Genomic DNA, 19696 nt, shown 5'->3' with positions numbered 1-19696 from the left:
CTGGTCACTGGCTGTAGCCACAGTGTGCTTGGCTGGCAGCCCTGCTCTCATGTGCTTGCTCATGCTCGTGCAAGTGCTGCTGTGCCAGCCCCGATTTTTGGAGTGCTGAGCCGTGTATTGGCTGGAGCTGTGCAGAATGGCTTGAAATATGTGTCAGGCAGGTGGTCATTTGAGTCCTTTGAAGGGAAGGCCAAGTACTTAACGCAAGCTTCAATATTAATAAGAGGAACTCACGAATGTTACTGGCTGCAGATCCAAGATGTAAAGGGGGAGATATTGGGATAACAGGGATGGGAAAGATCTGGATGGGGTTTTTTTGCAACTGTGGCAGTGGCAAAGCACAATGATATCTGAGGCAGCTGGAAGGAACGTGTTCCTGGGACAGCACTGGGACAGAGATCCCCAGCAGTGGCTAGTGCTGATCCCCTTTATCCAACTGCAGCTAATTCTCTGCAGCTCTTGAAAAATCTACACCGCCAATGAGTTAATAACAGGAAAAAATACTAGCTAGGCTAGATTTATGGAATATAGTCAAGTCTGCCTGCCCTGCTTCATTATCAAACAGAGCATTATGGACTTCTAGGTTTGTATAGGTACATTTTTGGCATTGAATAAAAGTGGCATGATGGCATTTCCACTGTGAGCACATTCGGCCTAGGAGAGGGATGCTGAAAAAGAAAATCGGGCAGAAGCCTTGCAACGTCCTTTTTCAATGTGTTAATGTACAAGATATAGTCTTGCATGTGTGGGGTTTTCTTAAGAGTTTAGATGAGAAGTTCTAAGGATTTCTTGAAGTAAAAGTAGGTGGGAACAAAAAAAGTTCTGACTATATTTATTATATTCACTTTTCTTCAACTTTGACATGCACAATTTGCTCATTGCACGAAACAAGCTCTGCTATACAATTAATGTCAGATCAAAATAGTCTTGTTTATTCTGATTTTAGTTTCACTTGTTCCAATACTGACTTATTTTTGTTGATAAAGAGGGGAAATAACCTTTTATCAGTATGCAGGCAGCATAGCTGAAAATTTGTTAATCTCATAGTAGCCAATATAGCTTGTTACCTCAACCTTAGCTTTAGCCCAAGACCTCCAGCCTTTGCCCAGAAGAACAAGTTCTCAGGGAAAAATTCTGTTTGCAGCCTACTGCTTCCTTGGCGGCCCCTTTGCTGCCATATTCCAACTGGAGCTCTAGGCTTTCTCTCTCTCCTAACCGTATGGGCTGTCACATTCTTCAGGTGATCAGGAGGCTTGCTGAACCTTGTTGTGCACAGCAACAGTGTTGAGTTTTCTCTTTTGTTTTTGATTTGTTCTGGGAGAGGGTGATAGGCAGAAACAGGAGGAAGTCAGAGCTGTGAGGATGCGGGCAGCTGAAGAAGTTTCCGCCATCCGTTCTTGTCTTTTTTGCTGCTTTGCTGATGAGGCTTCTTCCCAACTACAGAAGAATCTGTTGCTATAGGGTCCTATCCATTCCAGTTCAGAAGTGCCACTGTTTTCTTAATAATCGATTTTCTAAGATGTTGCAGGAGAAAATTAATTCTTGCTTTGGTGCAAAAGCTTAAAAAGCGTATGGGGCAGTGAGAGAGAATTGACAGCGTCTGCAGCTTTGGGGAGGCCAAACTTTGTGCCTTTGAAAATCACCCTATATAAGCAAAATTAAGAAGGGGTGGGGAGAGGGGAGCGTTTCACAACGGTGGCAAAAGCCTGTTGAAAGCATCAGTTTTTCTAGTTTGCAGGCTTTAATGAGCTTTAGAAAGTCATAGAAATTGATACATTAACTTATTCACATGGGTTAAACTTTTGCTCTGTTGATAGAGTGGAGAGATCACACAGTTTACTTGATGGTGAATTCATGAGAGAAGCCAGACTAGTTCTTATTTAACACTGAGCTATCCCACTGTGTTCATCCTTCTTTTCTGTCTTAGTGTTTGATGACTTCCCAGGAAATAAGGGGACAGCTTGCACTTTTAAAATTAGTGCTGTTTTAAAGCTCTTACCTTGTTATGTAGTTCATCTTATAAAATTCTAGAAAGCTTTGAATCTCTTCATAGTCATTATCATATGCTTTCTAACTGCAATATCAATCAGCTCCCTCTTCTCCCCCCTCTCTGTCTTCTACCACATACACAAAAATAAAAATAAAAAGTTTGAAGAAAATACTCTTCTCTGAACATCACTGAACTCTGGACCTGACAGTTCTCCAAGTTCAGCACGTTTCACAGATGTTGGTCCTCCAGTAAGAAAATGTTCCAGTCAGTCTCAAAGTGGAGGATCCCAGCTGGTCTTAGCATGATGAACAGGTATCAAGTGAAAAGCATTCTAGTGGACAGCCGTGCTCCCAGCCCCAAACAGTTGCCAATAGCCTGAAGGGCACATGCAAGACAATTTTAATAATAGATTATGGTTTGGATCTGAAAGCAGAGCGCAAAGAATGGAGCTTCTTGCTGGCTATCAAAGGGCCCAGAGGCTAATGATGAAGGCCAGTAATAAAAGGAGTTTAAGTAGGACTTAAGATTCTTCATCTTGTGAATAAGGGTTGCCAAGTTATTTTTGGGTCCTGATTTGGGGTTAGGTATAAGGTTCAGAAAAGGACGAACACACCAGTTTCTCGGAAAGGGTTATGATTCAGGAGAGAAGGGGTCTAAGAGCTTGCTTTATTTCTGGAACATCAAGGGATATGATAAAGATTGATTCAAGAAATTAGGTCATTAATAGCATAAGTGATCTGGCTAAGTTTAATCCTGTGGTTAAGTTACTATTTAATGATGATAAGAGGGGCCTTTCCTGATTTATCTTAATATTTTTCCTTTTAGAAGGACTTTTTCATGTCTTGATAAAGTTGCACTGAGATTATTTTCAACCAGTTTTCTCTCTGTGTTTGATATTTGGGAAAATAACGCATCTGAGAAATATCTTCTTTTGTTGAACGGACATGTGGAGTTTCTCTGGTGCGATAACTTGAATACCACAGGACAAACACAGTGTTTGCATTTGTTCCGAGCAGCTGTTCTGTCAAATGATAAACACTGCATCTACTGGGGGAATTGAAAAGATAGGCTAGAACGAAATAGAGCTTTCTCCTTTGGCCCTGCCTCAGGGAAATGAACATTCCTTAGTATGTGCTGTGATTGGAACCACAAGGAGACGGAAAGCCTATGCTTTGTCTCCTAAGCCATGCTCAAATTCAGGAGAGTAACTACTGGAAAGAGGAGAAGGGATTTCCCAGGTGGGGTGTTGTTCAGGCCTCTGTGCATGTTTGTTTTGGACTAGTTATGCTGATAAGACAAATTGGAATGTGATGACCACTAAATATGTTTTTAAAAAGTGTAGTTAATAGAAGTAAAATTAACTTGCAGGTCAAGATATTTATGCACAGACGTTAGTGATATTGGGCATCTATCTCAATACTAGTGTTTTCTCTTCCCCAGCGATCTTCCTCCGCAACAGAAGTCACACAGATATTTGATGTTTGTTCATCCCACATGTATATACATTTTCTTTGTCTTTTTTTGCTTAAGCCTAAATACCACATCTGAGTTCTTTTGTATTCAAATCAAAAAAAGCAAATATTTTGCACCTTGGTGCAGTTAAATCTATTGTTTACTTTCTTCCCTTTGCCAGGCATTTTGCTTCTCAGACTCTTCATTCCACCTTCTGGATATTTCTTGAGCAAGATGAAAACCTTTAGGTATCTCCATTTCTTTACCTTTCCCTTTTCATTTTGATTTCAAACAGTACTAGCCACATTATGTAAGACAAAATTCTCACTGTCCTCTACATAACATGAAAGTCCCCTATTTGGAACCAAATTTCAACTATCTGTTAAATACTAGCTATTTTTGTTAAAGATTTCCAATAGCAGCAATGGGGCATTAACTGGCTTTTACTACTCTGCTTATTTAGAGAATATGCCAGCTAATTGCTAGAGGAAGTATGTCTAACAGCACAAAAGATGTAGTTGTTAATTCAAGCTATTGTGAGTGGACTAGGGGAATGTTTTTTCCAGGTGTACAGCTTTCCAGTTATTGAAATTCAGGACCTTGGATTTTACTATGATTTCTGCTTTACATTCCTATATCCTGTTGCTTCTTTTTTCCAAGGATCACTGGACTATATTTGTAGTGATACTTGTCTATTCAGCAGCAGCTGGAAAAGAGACAGTGGTACAAGTGAACAGCTATGTACAAGTGAGATAGAAGATGGCAGGAAATTGTATGACTGGAGGGAAAGGGGTAAAAGGGTTTCATTTCCCCACATGAGAAGAAAAACAAAATTGAGGCCAGGCAACTGGGCTTTTTAGTTATAAGACCATGACAAAATAACAGCGTCGTGGCACTATAAATCAATAATGCAGCTTCATGTAAAATTCTGTACATCTTTGGTGCAGTTGTCTAGATGCACAACAATAATATGAGAGTACAAAGACAACTCAATTATCATGACAAAAAAATCTGTTTTAAATGTTGTATGTAATAAATCGAAAGAAGTAGTGGTATCGAGAGATCAAATAATGAGTGTTATATAGTTGATAAATTAGGCACTCTTTTCACTCTTTCCCATGACAGAAGACCCAAGAATACACCCAAAGAAATGGAAATGCAGATGCTTAAGTTGTTTCACAGTCAGGTCTCTAGTTTGTTTTACAGATGAAATATTTTCAGCTAAATGTAGTTCATCAACTGTGAGCACTTGTGTGGTGAAATTTGTGTTCATACAGTTGTGGGGGGTGTTTATGCAGTAAATTTTTGGGCCCATGGCCAAAACATGTTTTTCAAGAAGTGCAGAGTGGCTTCTCCTCCACTCTGCTTGTGAAGGTAGATTTTAAACAATGAGATATCAAGTTAAGAAATAAAAACAATACATGGGATCAGTTGCAGTTAATGGCGAATAAGCAGAATGTTCATTGTAATGAATAATGATTGTGTTCAATTCCTGGGTAACCTGTAAGCCAGAGTTTTTCCCTGCAAGTTATGTGATGGACAATGGCTAATAACTAATATGTTCAAGAGAAATTGTGGTTGAATCAGGCACAGTTTGGAAACAAAAAAAGAGTTAAGTTCATTGACTGACTACACAGCCTGGAGTAGTTTTTTATCAACACCATTAGTTTTTATTCATGCAGTGATACTGTTTTCTCCTGGCAGCTCCTGTGGCAGAAGTTTTAATGAAATGAGTGACAGACTTCATCTGTGTTCTTCAGCCTTCAATGCTGCTATGGGCTTTGAAGTTAACATTTGTTTTATCACCCTTATAATTAAGTTCTTTTTCAGACTAAATTTTTTATGCTGAGATGATAACGTGCAGAATTTGTAGGGTATCTGTGCTCATTTTGGTCACTACGTAAAATTAGCACCAGTGGTTTAGTATTGCAAATAGTTGAATGAGTGAAAATAACCTTAGGACATGGAGCTGTGGGGGTAGTGAGAAAAGGAGTCAAAGCCTTTGTGTGGTGAACAAAGTATCGCTGTATCTGAACAAGAAAGCAGAGAGATTTTTCCCTACCTTGTCACACAAAAATTAGCAGGCTGGCACTGTGAACACCAATAACAAATAATTCCTCTAAAAATAGTGTATAAACATCTGTGGTAGGGAGTCAACGTGTGAAAGGCAAGAAATATGCAAGGAGGAAAAAGTTTTGGGAATCCGGGCTGTTTATGTTGTTTGTGCAACGTCAAGCTATGTGATTGTAATAGCCAGCAAAATAAAAGTACTTCATGGTTTTAAGAACTATTCTAGCAATTTTCTCTGACCTTATCCAGTAAAATGTGTTTCTCTATCTGATTGCTCCAGAATTACTGCTTTTAAGATTCAAGAAACAGAAGTGATTGTCAGGTCTTCACTGAAACCTTATAAAGAAAGTTTCTGGCATGTAGTTCATGAGCAATACTATTGAAAGCAGATATGACAGAACTGTGTAGTTCATGTAATTGACTAAAAATTTCAGTCACTTCTGATATTTATTCTTTATTTATAAAGTGGCACTGAGGAAAGGTTTTTAATATGTTCAGTCTAGTCTCCCAGCCTGATAAGAGAGTCTGCTGTGTAGCAACTGGATGAAACCTTCCCCATGCTGAACCCTTGTCCTTCAGCTGCCAGAGCCACACTTTGTGAGTGTGGTGGAGTCCTTCGCTTTTTCCTGTATTGGTTAGTCACTTTCTTGGCATGAAATTAGCAGTGGAGTCCTGGAGGGTTAGCAGTCTTGCTGACTTGTTTTATACATGCCATCTAGAATTACCTCTGCTGAAAATAACCAGTAACCAAAAGCCACAATGTATGAGAGTTGAAAATACTTTCTTAAATCGTTTTTTAAAGCTTAAACTCAGCTATAACTAATCAATTTGATTTCTAATAACTATTTTCAAAATCCACAAAAACCTAGCGGCAAAAGATCTTGGCAAAGGCAGGCTGAAGTTCATCTTCCCTGAACGTCACCACTTCCCAGCTCCTGCTCCTGACGCTTTGCTTCGTGTCAGTTTTGCTGTACTGAGGAGAACAGGGAAGAGCTTTCTCTTGAGATTTGTGGCAGAGGTTTTTGCTTAATTAACTGGCAGAGAGGCTGCCTGAGAGTGACAGACAGTGCCTCCTTCAGTCCCCAAGTGAGGGGTGTTAATTTCCTGCAAAATACAGGGGAACGTATTCCCATCAGTATGTCCACACAACTCTTACTGATGCTAATGAGAGCTGGGTGCTTGTATCAAAGGGGAAATTGCTATCTGTATGCCACGGCTGTATCCCAAATCAGTGAACGGTGGAATTGCGTTGTCTTACTGGTTCTTTTTTGATGCATCATGTCTTTCAGCAGCTTCATTGGTTTTTTCTCCTGTTGCTATAGCTATCCTAAGCCAAGTTTTCCTAAGAAAACCACATCTAGTATCAGTTTTTGTCAGTATGCCACAAAATGCTGTAAAGCTGGAATTTCTGGGAAAATAGCAGAGGGAATTTTGGCAGGTCAGACTGGTTCTTCTGGACTTGCTCAGAAATAGTGGTGAATTTGTTTCATGTGGACAGCTGTTTGTATGAAAGCTTCCTTTAGTATAAAATGAAGGTGATTCAGCCCCCTAATCCATCACTGGAAATCTCTGCTACCATCCAAGACACTTAAAGGGATCACATTTACAGTTCTAATTGATAGCCACTGTTTTGACAGGCAAACGGATTTCTCCTCCCAGTGGCTTCATGCAATTGGCCTCCAGCAGACCTTACCATTAGCACAATTCTACTGAAAAGAATATACAAGCTAATAATAAATCTGTAGGGAAGGATGTTAACCACAAACTACTATGTCTAATTAGTAATGTACAATAGCCAGGGCCAGGGAGGGAAGGTATTATTTATCAGAAGGACTGATTTTGACAGTTTAAAAATGCAAAACCATTTATTATTTATTATGCCGAAACACATCTTTCAGAATACAGTATATATAACTCCACTCTTATTTTGGCATTGTTTTGAATGTTACTGCTTTGTAAAAATGTCAGCTATAGTGGAGGTGCAGAAGTGGAATTTGTGATGCTTTAACCTTAGAAGTTCCTTGTGGAACCTAAAAACAAGTCATCTGAGGTTTTGTCTTTGCCTTTACAACCTCCCTTTCCTATTCAAGAACCATCTCTCTCCCTCTTGTAAGTCTCCCTTCGAAAGAGTCTCTTCAGTGTGTACTATCTCTTAGTTCAGAGTTTCTCAAGCACTCTGAGCAGTGCAGAGCTCAAATACAGGCTAATGCATCCCGCTGAGAAAGAGTGGAGACTGTTTTTGGTAGCTCAGCTACTGTAGAGGTCTCTGCATGTCTCTACTGCATATTGCTGCGCAGTGTCTCGGGGGCAAGAGTGCTGGTTCCCAAGATGCGTTCCTTTTGTGCAGTCTCCAGCAGAAATCTCCAGGAACTGGTATTTCTGTAGCAGTGCAGCAGTAGAGTATATGAAAGGAGTGTGGAGCAAGGAAGAGGAGAGTGAGTGTGTTAGGAGAGAAGAGGAAATGAATGAGGAGAGAACTTAAAGGAGACGGGGGGGAAATAGTCAAGGGGAAAAAGCATCATAGCAAACTGGTTGGAAAACGAGGCAGGTAGATACGCAGTGATAGTGTAATCATAGCTCTGAGGTGATCAGTAGAGAAAGAGAATAGGACCTTTTAAACTGGGCAAGTCATCTTTACCCTTCGTGCCTCAGTTTCTTCATTTGTAGAATGGATATGATGATATATGCTCAATATTAATTGATCATTAGAGAGTCACTACATTCCCATAGAGAATGGAGCTTTCATAAAGGCTGGGGTGTTCATGCCTCAATCGAAACATAGGGGAGTTCTCTGTATTCCTGCTATTTTTCAAGGGTCCTGTTTTTTCTGGAGATCTTGTTGGAACCTGCGATGAGTGGTTTCACTTCATGAAAGTCAGATAAGCCCCAACAGATCCCCACTGTGGGCATGTAAGGGGAGGAAGGCACAGGGTTTGGTTGAGAAGGTGAGTACTGCAGTGGTGAGACTTGTTAGTCTGACACTGCGAAGTATCATGGCTCTGAGTGCAAATGTAACAGGTTTTCAGTTTTGTTTTGCAAATGTCGTGTGTTTAATTTGCGTCATGAGTTTTGTTCTGATAATGTCACAGTTGCACCTTGTTTTTCCATAGCCAAGAGGGCTGAGCAAAAAGTTTTGTGGTGTGAGTGGAGATTCTAATGTAGTGCCTCAGTAGCTGAAATGCACCAAATACCATGAGAGTTACGAGATGAGAAGAATGAGAAGTCCTTCCCCTTATAAACATGCATAATACATACGTATACTATACATACCTATGTAGTTGATACTTTAGTGAATTCTGGGGTCATGTGGCTAGTAATAGGGGAAGAAACACACAACAGATGAGGAGAAAGCGTGAAACAGAAAAGAAAAAAACTCAGCAGCCTGTTCTTGTCAAGTTTGGCACCCAAAGAGCTAGTTTTTAGCTCCCTTCAGTTGGTCTTTTCCCTGTCCCACCTTCAAGTGGTTCTCAGTTACCTGCAGAGGGCTGGAAGTGCTGGTGGGACACCGAGGCATACTGGCTCTCACATGACTGCAGAATTTCCAAACGCACATCTGAGAAAACCACAAGGTCAGCAAGTAGTTCTGGAGGGGCAGCTGGCAACATCCACAGACTGCACAGGGAGTCTCTGTCTCCTATTTTGTCTTACTGACTGAACCTTAAAGAGATAGGTTCAGTCAGAAACTGCATTTATCTTTTTCCTGCATGACAGAGAATAACAATTTCCTGGAAAAATTAGTAGCTAGCCTAACTGCCTGCTTCTCTCTTCTTTTTGTGGAGAGATGAGAAAATGGGTGACTATGAAATGGGAATTAAGAAAGCAGAGTTAAAGTCTTAGTGCTCTGATCCTTTTCCTTTGCTTTGAGTATGGAGTTACCATGCCCAAGACATGGGTGTGATTATCTTGCTCCCCTGGGGTTGGCAGGTTGGCATTTGCAGACTCCATACAGAGTAGGCATAGCTATGTTTTTGTGCACTGTCTGGGACAGAATTCGTATTCACTTCAGAAGAAATTACTTGCCTGTAGGGTGGAACCAAGAGGGGAAAATGGCTGATGCTGTATGAAAGTAGGGAAAAATAAGAATATATGGGAATAATTCCTTACTTGGGTGGAGGGTAATTCCACAGTCTGGTGGACAAGCTGGCAGGGCTTGTTGCAATGGACAGACTATAAATCAATTTTTTCCTTCTTCCAATCAAGCTGTAAATCACAGCTGTGCTCTATTACTGCAGTTTTTTCTTTCTTGATGTATGTGATGTGGGATGCACAATTCTTGTACTGGTGACCAAAAAGACCAGCAACATGGTCGTCAGATGACTGAAGCATCATTTCATGGAAACAGATGCATAGCTGCCATTCAGCATCACAATTTTCCTGGTCAGATAATAATAGTGGTGACCCCTCTTCATAAACGCTATCTCCAACACTCAGACTACCTCAGCATGTTTTCTAAAAATAAGTTCCTTGAAGCATGAAGGATGACTCTTCATAGCTGCCTTCTGTTGTCTATATTTACATAGTAGCCGGTGAGAGTTATTCCATTGCATTGGTTTAGTAGATGGACTTTGTGGTCTTGCAGCAACCACTTGTAACTCAGGTGGCCCAAGTCTTGGGGTACCATCACATTACTTTGTTTTTGTCTTTGGTCATTTCATACGCTGCGGAAGTAAGATTTGATATATGGTACAGATGGACAGAACTGCCCCACTGGTAAGGATTTCCTAATGCCCAATTACCAGAATGAGTTACAGTAACTCACTTCTATCTAAATTAAGAGCAAGTTCTACATTTAAAAAATAAGGATATGGGGCTCAAAGGCTTAGGGAAGATGATGGGTGAAAAGATGTTGGGGTGATTATTTCGATTGCTTTGTTCTGCAATTTCTAGGCAGAAGAGCAACCTCTTGCATTTCACATGGCAAACAGCCTCTGGTGTTTTATCTGATACTGAAACACAGATAATATCCAAGACAATGATACCAGCAATTAAGATTTTCTTTTATTGCTGTCCACATGGTTGGTATTCTCAGAGTAAACTTCACTGTGTAAATTAGGGCTTCTGTTTGACATTTTGTTTCTGCGTGTGACCCTCTCCATTGAAGATTATAGATTATTTACCTGTGAGGTGTTACAGCAAGCAGCTTCTCAGATTTGGTGCTGGGAATTCTTTCATTAGTCTTTAAGTCTGTGAACAATGTGATGATCCAAGCATTAATACAAATGTGATTAACTGTCTTTTCTCAGCTTTGTTTGCTTTGTTCTACTGATGCCTACAAGTTACATAATGAGTAGCATGTACGGGGTATGCATTAAAGGCAGTTCCCCATTGTAGCCGGCTTCATGGCAAATTTATTTTCCTTTTAGCAAAACTTCAGTGGTGAAAAAAATTGAACTGTTGGTTTATTTTGAATGAACTCCTGGAAGGCTTACTAAGTATGCCATGTGGAAAGCTCCTTGAAGTGCTGAGGGTTAATACTCTCTGCTCTTAATTTCAAATTCCAGATAAATATGGTTTCAGCTTTGATCTTATCTGGACTAATTCTTTGTCACTGTACTAATTAATTCAGCATGCTGCAGAAAAGATGCTAATTTGGGCATCAAAGAAATAAACGGGTGGGGGGAGGTTGTGTTTAATCAGAGTTGTTAAAAAGATAAGTTTTACTCCCGTTAGACTGGATCTGGAAGCTCAGTCATTTTAGTCTAGCTCCAGCAGCCTGATACAGTAAATTAAAAAAAAAATAATACAAAAAAGGCACTTGTTCACTTAATGTTGACATAACAAGAGCAACATATATTGGTGTTAATAACGTGGATTTCTTTATATTTGCATTTTCTTCATAACCTTCTCTTTTCCTGCTGACCATAACCAGTTTAACTCCGATTGCAGCATTAGAATAATGTGGATTATCTCCCAAAATGATTTGAAGATGGCTAAATACAAGGATACTCACATTCATGAAGTTTAGCTACATTTGTGAAATACAAATAATAATTGTAGCACAGGACATTTTACCAAATTTTCGTGTGCCTCCATTGATATAATAAATCAGAGGTTAGGTCATTTTTCCCTTTTCATGGGAGCTATTTTTGATTGCCTAAGCTGCCCTGTTGTTCACTACGGAAAGCTGCTGCTCTTGCTGCCTGCCTCTCGCTTGCTGCTGCCCTGGGAGTGAGCCCCAGCAGGTGGGAGAGCAGGGAGGCACCAGGCTAGCCCTGTAACTCTTTCCCACAAGCAAACTTCACCAAATCTAGTTAAAAGTGGGTTTTTTTCTTTACTTTTCCAAATCTTTTTCCAACTTACCAAACAGTATTGGTGTTGTACACAGCACTGCCCAGCCCAGTGGTGGTGTTCCCATTTTACCCCTTCCTCTCCCTTTCCCCAGAGTTGGAGGCACTGCCCACCCGGGAGCAGGGAGCAGAAGGGGCTGCAATGGCCCTCTCCCGTGTTCATCATCTTATCAGGGCTTTTCTCTCACCTTGCCAAAGCAGAGAGGCTGGGTCAAAATCTGCTCCTGGGCAAGGCTTCGTCACGAGGAGGTTTTGCTGCAATAGGTCTCGTCCACTAGGGCATCTCGATGTTGCTGGGGCTAAATCCTCCACAGAGGGAATGGGATCCGTTCACTGGGAGCAGGGGGCTGGCACTGGGGCAAGGAAAAGTGATGTTTACCCCTCCTGGCTCGCAGGCCCTTGTGCAGAGCTGCCCTTTTACCAGAAGTTTAACTCATGTCATGGAGGTACTTTCATCTTCCTGGATATTGGTGAAGATTTGAACAATGTTGCCCAGCCCTTGCTGTGTGTGCTCCATTCTCAAAATGTCGAAACATGTTTTACCAAAACATGTTCTTTCTGTAGTTTTTTCAGCTATTGCAAAGCTCTTGGTCCCACTGGTGTAATACTCAATGGCATACTTCTGCCCAATAAGTAAACATTTAATAACAAACCTTTTAGGTATTGAGAGCGCCACTAAAAATGTAAAAGATGTATTTCATTAATGCTGCTATTAACATAAATGTAAAATGAGCCTGGCCTGTAATCACCACAAGTCTGACTCACTAAGGATCTTTATGGCAATGTTTAATACTCTGTAAAAGGGTATGTATGAAAGTGATTAATCAAAGCACAGCACTGCTTCTAGAGTATTTCTTCTGCTGTAAAGCTGAGTGATAAAATAACTTAAAACACACGGCAGTAGTGGCAGTTAATAAGCTTTTTATAGTCCCTGTGTGGACCTGAAAATCATACCTTATTAGTATCTTTATCTTTCTTGCTCACTCATTCATTCTTACTCACATTTAAATTTAATTTTAAGGGTTATTTCTAGTCTTTCATAAGAGAGCTTCTTTAATAATCTCAGCATTTTTCCCCCTTTGCTGTGAAATGACTAGGAGTCAGAGCTTTTGTTATATGTACTTTACAAATCACTCTGGTTTTTTACAGATCATTTCTGGAGATGTCAAGATTTTATGACATTGTTAGGCTTTGTATCTTGCTTGGCTGTGTCATAGGCCCTCTTGAATCATTTCCCCACAGATGTTTGCAATTCCATTATGTACCCTGTTAGCTGCAGCAACACCTACTGATCTAGGGCAACTGAATTAACTAAGAAATCCAAATTGCTGAATTTAGTCAGCAAGCTGCTTAGGGTTCCACCCACCAGATGTTTCTCCTGCGTAGAAGTCTGGGCCTTTATAGACCTGCCTGCTTTTTAATCCTTGAAGCAAATATCAAGACATTTGAGATCTGGAAGCTCGCGGCTCCACACAGAAACCAAGTGTTGCCATGACCACAGCTTTAGGTCTTGCATATAAGATGTTTATCCCAAGTATGACAGAGCAGGTCTATAGGAGGTTTGTTTTAATTTTTATCCCTTGGAAGCCTTGAAAAGAAGCATACATATGCTTTAATGCTACAGCCAATAGAATGGTAATAAATACTGCAAGAAGACAACACACATTTGGTATTCAGAGACTTCATTCATTTAATGCTTCTAAGGGGAAAAATTTTAGTTATTTGCAGCGCACCCTTTGAAATTAATAGAAATAGGATAGTTCCTGAGTCTTGCACAGCATGTTTTCAACTGTTGCATATGGGCTTTTCCCATAAGGATGAAGCGTTCGGAGATGTGATCACATAACGAAAATCCCTTTATGCTTTTGTTTACAGGAGGACTATGCTCTGAGTAGCTGGAATATTAATTTTCTCAACTGAAAAGTATACTAAGGTTATTAGGGCTTTAACTTCTTTAAGAGTACTTCCCAGACATTTACAGTGGATAATCAGAGAACTGGGGCAGTCACTCAGCCTGGGAAGATATGGATTTATTTCCTTACTGTTGTTACAATTACAAGTGGCATCATTTGACATGAATTGATTATAGATAGATATAGAATGAGAGGATACAGCTGATCCATTTGTTTTCAGGTCTTCTAGTTATATTTCTCCATTTGCTACATAAGGTTTTCAGAGTAACAATTCTGTCAGGTATTAAGCTGAAGAGAATTTTGCTGTGCAGAGTATAGCAAAACAGACCTTTTAAAAATTTGTGTGCCATACATTTTTTCATTAATGTTTTTATTCTTCTGACAATAGTATTAGTACGGAAGGCAGATTTTACCACAATCGAATTATTAGTTGCCTGGAGAACTGGAAACTTCAAATCCTAAAGCCATTCAGTTTTCATAGAATTTTAATATGGATTTGATTAATTCCGTAGTATAATTTTGACAATAGATTTTATCCTGTCCTTGTTGAAATCAGTGGAGGGCCTCACACTGATATCAATGAGAACATGATCAAACTCAATTGGACAGCAAGTACTCTTCTTTTTTTTTGTTCCTATAAGCAGTAGAGAACCATTAAGCCTGTAGTGCACAAACCCATGCAAAATTACAATGGATGGAAGTTAATTTTATCATCGGAAGTCCATGGCAATTAGAACGCATCAGTGAGCAGACCATAAATTTTAGGACAGGGTGTATAAATTCAGGCAGAGATGATACTGGTTTTTTTGTGGTTTAATGCTGTCTACTCTATATTGCTCTTCTTAACAGTGTTACATTTTTTACTGCTTTTATTTTTTAATGTTTGTGCAAGATTTTTGTTGAGCTGAAAAACATATTACAATAATAATAGAGAATGGATTTTTATGGTATAGCAATGTGCAAAAGAGGCCAAAAATCTGAATGTTTCCCTAGCCTTGAGCTATATACTGTATACTTAGTGTAACAGGTAAAAATTGTAAGCCTGCACAAATCCCGTCTGAAGCCAAAAATAGCAAAAAAACAAAAGTTGTTTTCATCAAGACCAACTCACTATTCCCAATTTATAATTACACTGGAACTTGCCAGTTTTATGGCAAGAGCAGCTCTACCAGCAAACAGCACTATATTTGCTGAGAGTTGTCATGTTGGCAGTTATTACAATCAAATCTGTCACTTTATTTTATTTAAAATGTATTTCCCCAGTAAGCAAGAAATAATACCTAGACTTGAAAGGGACATATGTTAAAGATTTTTTTCACATTTCTTTCGAGTATGCAACATATCCAACTTCAGCTCCCTGCAGCAATACAAAATGCCCAAGAATAATGTTTTCAAAATCAATACATACTACAGTCGAATATGAGACTCCACAAACCCATAATTGAAACTGTGGGAGAAAAGCAGACAGCCTGAATATAAACAAAGTACCAGAGTTGGATTATGACCAAGATGCAAGTGCTAATACAGCCTCTCTTGAGAAAACTGCCATGAAACCTTCCCAGCATGTGCAAGTGTTAGAAAGCAGGGGTGTTTCAGGCGCAGCCTGCTGGTGCTCATCCCCAGGCGATTTATTGTTTGGCTGTAGAGAGCAATACATGCAGAGTTTCATCTAGCTTTTCTTTTTCACCTGGGTTGTCTCGTATCTGTGAGCCCTTTTCACTTTGTATCTTCTCGCTCTGTATGTACAACCTCTGTCTCTCTCTTGTGTTTCGCGACTGCTGCCTTCAGTGCCACCACCACCCTCTGACGGGGTTTGTGGCTCCACAGTCTCCTGGGACTGCTAGAACTCAGAAAGCAGCAGTGGAATCAGTGTGCTGCTCTATACTCAGGAAAAGCAAAAGCATGGAAAGTATCTGCTTGTCTCTCTGGAAGCACTGAAATGAGTAGGAACCTTAAAAAAAGAATTGAATGTTGTTTGTAGATGAGGTATATGTATATTTTGATCAAAGGATCCCTCAAAGAATGTAAGACACCATCTATATTGCCACACGTAAGAAAAAGGAAGATAAAACGATGCACTGAGATATGACTCTTCCTACTCCCCAGTGCAGTCCATGGCAGAGCCACAATAAAGCATCTCATGTTATTACCTGTAGTTTTGCCCTTCTCATTAGCACCACATACTACGTGTCTGTCTCTCATGTCCATCATTCCCTTTCTAACCAAGCTCTTATTGTCTGGAAGACTTGCTGCAGAGTCCCGAAGAACTTCATTTGACCACAAGCTCAGAGTTATTGATTAAATTCACAAAAAATTTGGATCGTGAACTTATGAGCCTGACAGAGTATTTGCAAGATTTTCGCTTTCATCAGAGGAGAAACCTAAAGTCAATGATTTACAGCTTAAGTATATGCACAGTAGTTCAGCTATTCCACTTGAGGCAGTTTGGGCTGACAAGAAAAATAAAAAGAGTAAAAGAAAGATAACAGAGGCAATGCTGCAGACTTTCACAGAAGAGTTTGCAGTTTTGAGTCAGAGTAATTAGTTTGCAATACGGTGTATGTAACGAAGAAATCATTACTTTTCTTTACATTGTTGCATGCATGCAAGGACACATTAATTTTTATGGGAAGACACAGATTGATTATTTACTTGTGGAACTGAGAATTTCAAATTGGGGAAGAGGAGGGGAGGTTTTTACGCTTCTTGGCCCGTAATTCATGAGCATATTTGACATACTTGACCCCAGTATTCTGTCTAGCTCCATCAGAAATGAAATGTAGCTCCCCAGTTCAGTCACCTTTTATAGGCTGTGTAAAGCAGACTTATGTTATGCGTATTTGTACAGTGTATAGAACAGTGGGACCCCCGAACTGATTGGGGTCTCTGGAGGACTTTCACAGCATAAATATTACATGATAGCATATTACTAGGCAGAAAGAAAAACCCAGAAGTGCTTTAAAAAAGAGCTCTTATGAACTGTCTAGTTTTGTAATCTCAGAATATAGCAAGATTTTATTCTTTCCGATTGCATCCTCATTTAAACAAAGAACAAATCCTTAAATTAAGGCCAGACGTGAATGAGAGACAAGAGTTACTGGTAAGAGCAGAACGCGTGGTCCAGTCTGGGTGCTGACACCACAGCCACTGCAGATTACTTTGAGAGCTGTCCTGTGGTAAGAAGAACCTTCAGCCACTTTTTAAAGTGTCATGTTAATAGTCCATCCCTGCAGTGTCTTGCATTTCAGGTTTGGTGGGGCTTTTCAACTTTGTTTCAAGCAATAGCTTTCGAAAGTACAGGGTCCAAATCAATTTGTAACCACTCCTTCCTATTGTATATGGCCCATTTAATACTGGTAACTTATTTTGCAATGTGGGAAATTTATGAGTGACTAAGATAAAAATTCACAGTGTTTCGATTGCCTAAAATTTCTGTGGTTTATGATAGATAAGTACTGTTTTTTCTTCTAGTGATTATTTCCTCCTGACTCCTTCCTTGATATCTTAAACAGATTTGGAAAGAAAAAAGAAGATAAAAGTGGGAAAACCGATCAGAAGGGGAATCCAAAGCAAGGCATGCTTAAAGAGGAGGAGCTGGAGAAAATGAAAGATGAACGTGAAAGGTGAGTAAATGGTGGCAGAATCTTTGTTCATCAGAAGAACAACTTCAAAGCAAGGGATTGCTTGAAGGGACAGCCAGCCAGCCTGGCTGGAGATGTCCCAGACCATGCCTGCTGGCAGTCAGATCCAGGCAATGCAGAACTTTAGGCCGGTCTCCTGGCCAAGTCAGGGCTGCTGTATGACAGGAGCTTGTCTGTCTCCTGCAGTTTCTGTGCACTTCGCTGTGGTAGTTGCTATTCAGATCCCAACTTCTGCTAAGCTCGTGAAGATGAGTTCCTTCAAAACCTGTTTCACCTCTGCCCATTCCCAAGAATAGCTGACTTAGTAATTTTTTTCTCTACTACTCTAAATCAAGAACCTCCTCCCTTCTCTCCTGACAGCCTCTGCTGTGTTTTCCAGCACTTCAGACCTCTTTGGCTTCAGCTGGCTGTGCTATCAAATGGTAGTTTTTGCACTTAGGTATGTTCCTTTCTGCACAGTGTTTGCCGGTTAGCCACGCATTGCAGAAATATCTACTCAAAAAATGTTGAGTATGCCAAGAGACGCCAGGAAGAAAGCGGGTTCAAATGGTTAAAATCACTCTGAAGAGGCAGGGCTCTGCAAGCAGTGGGTTGGGTGAGATGGGCAAGGCAAGAAGCAAGCTGGGTGTGTGCCAGCTGTGAGTTGCCATATTTCTGAGTAAGGCTCTGAAACTGAAATGAAAGGAACCACTGATGTGAATAAGCCCAGTTTTCTGTCTCGCTCATAAAATACTCCTTTTTTATGCCCAATCTTAGCAACTTCATTATCTTTCCAGACAAAGAGAATTTATAGTTTTCTGCTTTCCCCCATGTCTGCCCTTCAGGAACTGGGGACAATTTGTAAGTGCTGACAAGGCTCAGCAAACTCCTCTCTCCCTTTCCCCAACTCATCCAGATGTACTTCATTATATGCTGAAGAATGTCTTTGTTTCCCTCTGATGGCTGCTATCAGAAAAGTTAGAGCCCATACTTGCTGGCTCTCAAGAGGTGTCTGCAGTTGCTGTAAAACTTTACAAGTTGTAGTAATATGGGTTGTCAGGGCATGGGGAAAGCTTTCAGAGGTCTCTTTCCTTCACTGGAGCGTCCTGCTCCTGGGAGATGGAATGGAAGCAGATATGATTCCTTTTGGGCAGGCAGGGTCTTTCCACATGGGCCAGCCTTTGTGGTGCTGGTCAGTGCCCAGGGAGAAGACACCCTGCTTTCATTCGAGTCATGCAGTGCCTGTTCAGCTGTATAAGTGGTAGCTAATGGAATTGATGGGGAAAAGAAATAAATCCAAGCCCCAACCCTTGAAGTCTGCTGCTAATATTTACTGTTTTAAAAGCTAGTAAGGTATCCAGTTGCTACAGTGCTGCTACTGGATATGCTTAGCCAGTGTTTAAGTATTTAGTTCATCTAAGTTAAGTAGTGTCAGGAGAAACTTTGTACCATTTGTTTTAAAATTTCTGTGCTGTGTCCTTGATTTTGCCAGATTGATGAGTGCCTTTATTTTAAACTGCTGACTCCCAGTTGGGATACTGGCAATTTGAGAGGTATGTGTCCTTCATTTTAAAGAAGCCAGTGTCTTTTATTAGGATCCTGGCAAGCTAAGAAGCATGTATCCCATCTGTTAAAGGGCCAGTGTCATTTACTAAAATGTTGGCAGGCTGCAAGGAATGAACCCTTCTGTCTAGAGGTCTAATGTTCCAATTGGACACAAGATAATTGTTCTTAATATTTCTTTAGCATTGTATGCTTTTTTTAAAATTACAGTCACTGATTGACAGTAACTTGGTAAGGCTACATTAGAAACTGGCAGCTCAATGTCTTCATCATTCTGGTTTCTCTAGTAATGATTTCAGTTTTGACCTGGAAGAGTTTGCGACTGAAATGGAGAACAGCAGGTGTGTTGAGAAGTGGATGAACCAGGATGATATTTTTAACTCACTTATTTGATTCTTCTATAATGCACAAGAATAGAAATATCACGCTTTTTTATCATGTAATACATATTATATGTTTGGGGGATTAAAATTAAAAAATAAAAAAACGGAAGAGGAGCGAAGAAATTTTCCCTACGTTATCCTCAAAGCAATGCAACACATGCTGTAAAAACAAGCAATTCGCTTCAACTTTCTAAATGAAGAGCATGACTGTATATGTTTGCCCACATAACACTATCTACAGGCTGACTATTGAACCCTTCTTGAGTTGATGATAAAATAGAAGAGACTTTATCTTTCCTAGAGGAAAATTATATAAGGAAGCTAGTTCTCATATGTGGGTAAGAACTGTTTGGGAAATTGATTAAAATCAGTGGAAGAAAACATTATCTGACTTGAAGGTGATTCAGTCCTTTTACTT

General features: G+C 40.1%; 1 protein-coding gene across 9 annotated transcripts in view; it reads left to right on the top strand.

Annotated features, from left to right (window-relative positions):
- Positions 1 to 19696, top strand: part of PARD3B (par-3 family cell polarity regulator beta) — a 437827-nt gene that overhangs the window by 319486 nt on the left and 98645 nt on the right. For 8 of the 9 annotated variants that reach the window (XM_050899878.1, XM_050899879.1, XM_050899877.1 and 5 more), the window contains one exon: positions 17225 to 17335. In XM_050899878.1, coding sequence (XP_050755835.1) covers positions 17225 to 17335 — 111 coding nt within the window. Of the gene's footprint in view, positions 1 to 17224; positions 17336 to 18824; positions 18886 to 19182; positions 19354 to 19696 lie in introns of those variants that run through there. The other variant, XM_050899886.1, reaches the window with a different exon arrangement.

Source organism: Gymnogyps californianus, chromosome 7, assembly GCF_018139145.2.
Source record: "Gymnogyps californianus isolate 813 chromosome 7, ASM1813914v2, whole genome shotgun sequence".
NCBI classification, from domain to species: domain Eukaryota; kingdom Metazoa; phylum Chordata; class Aves; order Accipitriformes; family Cathartidae; genus Gymnogyps; species Gymnogyps californianus.
This window is presented reverse-complemented; position numbering and strand designations above follow the sequence as displayed.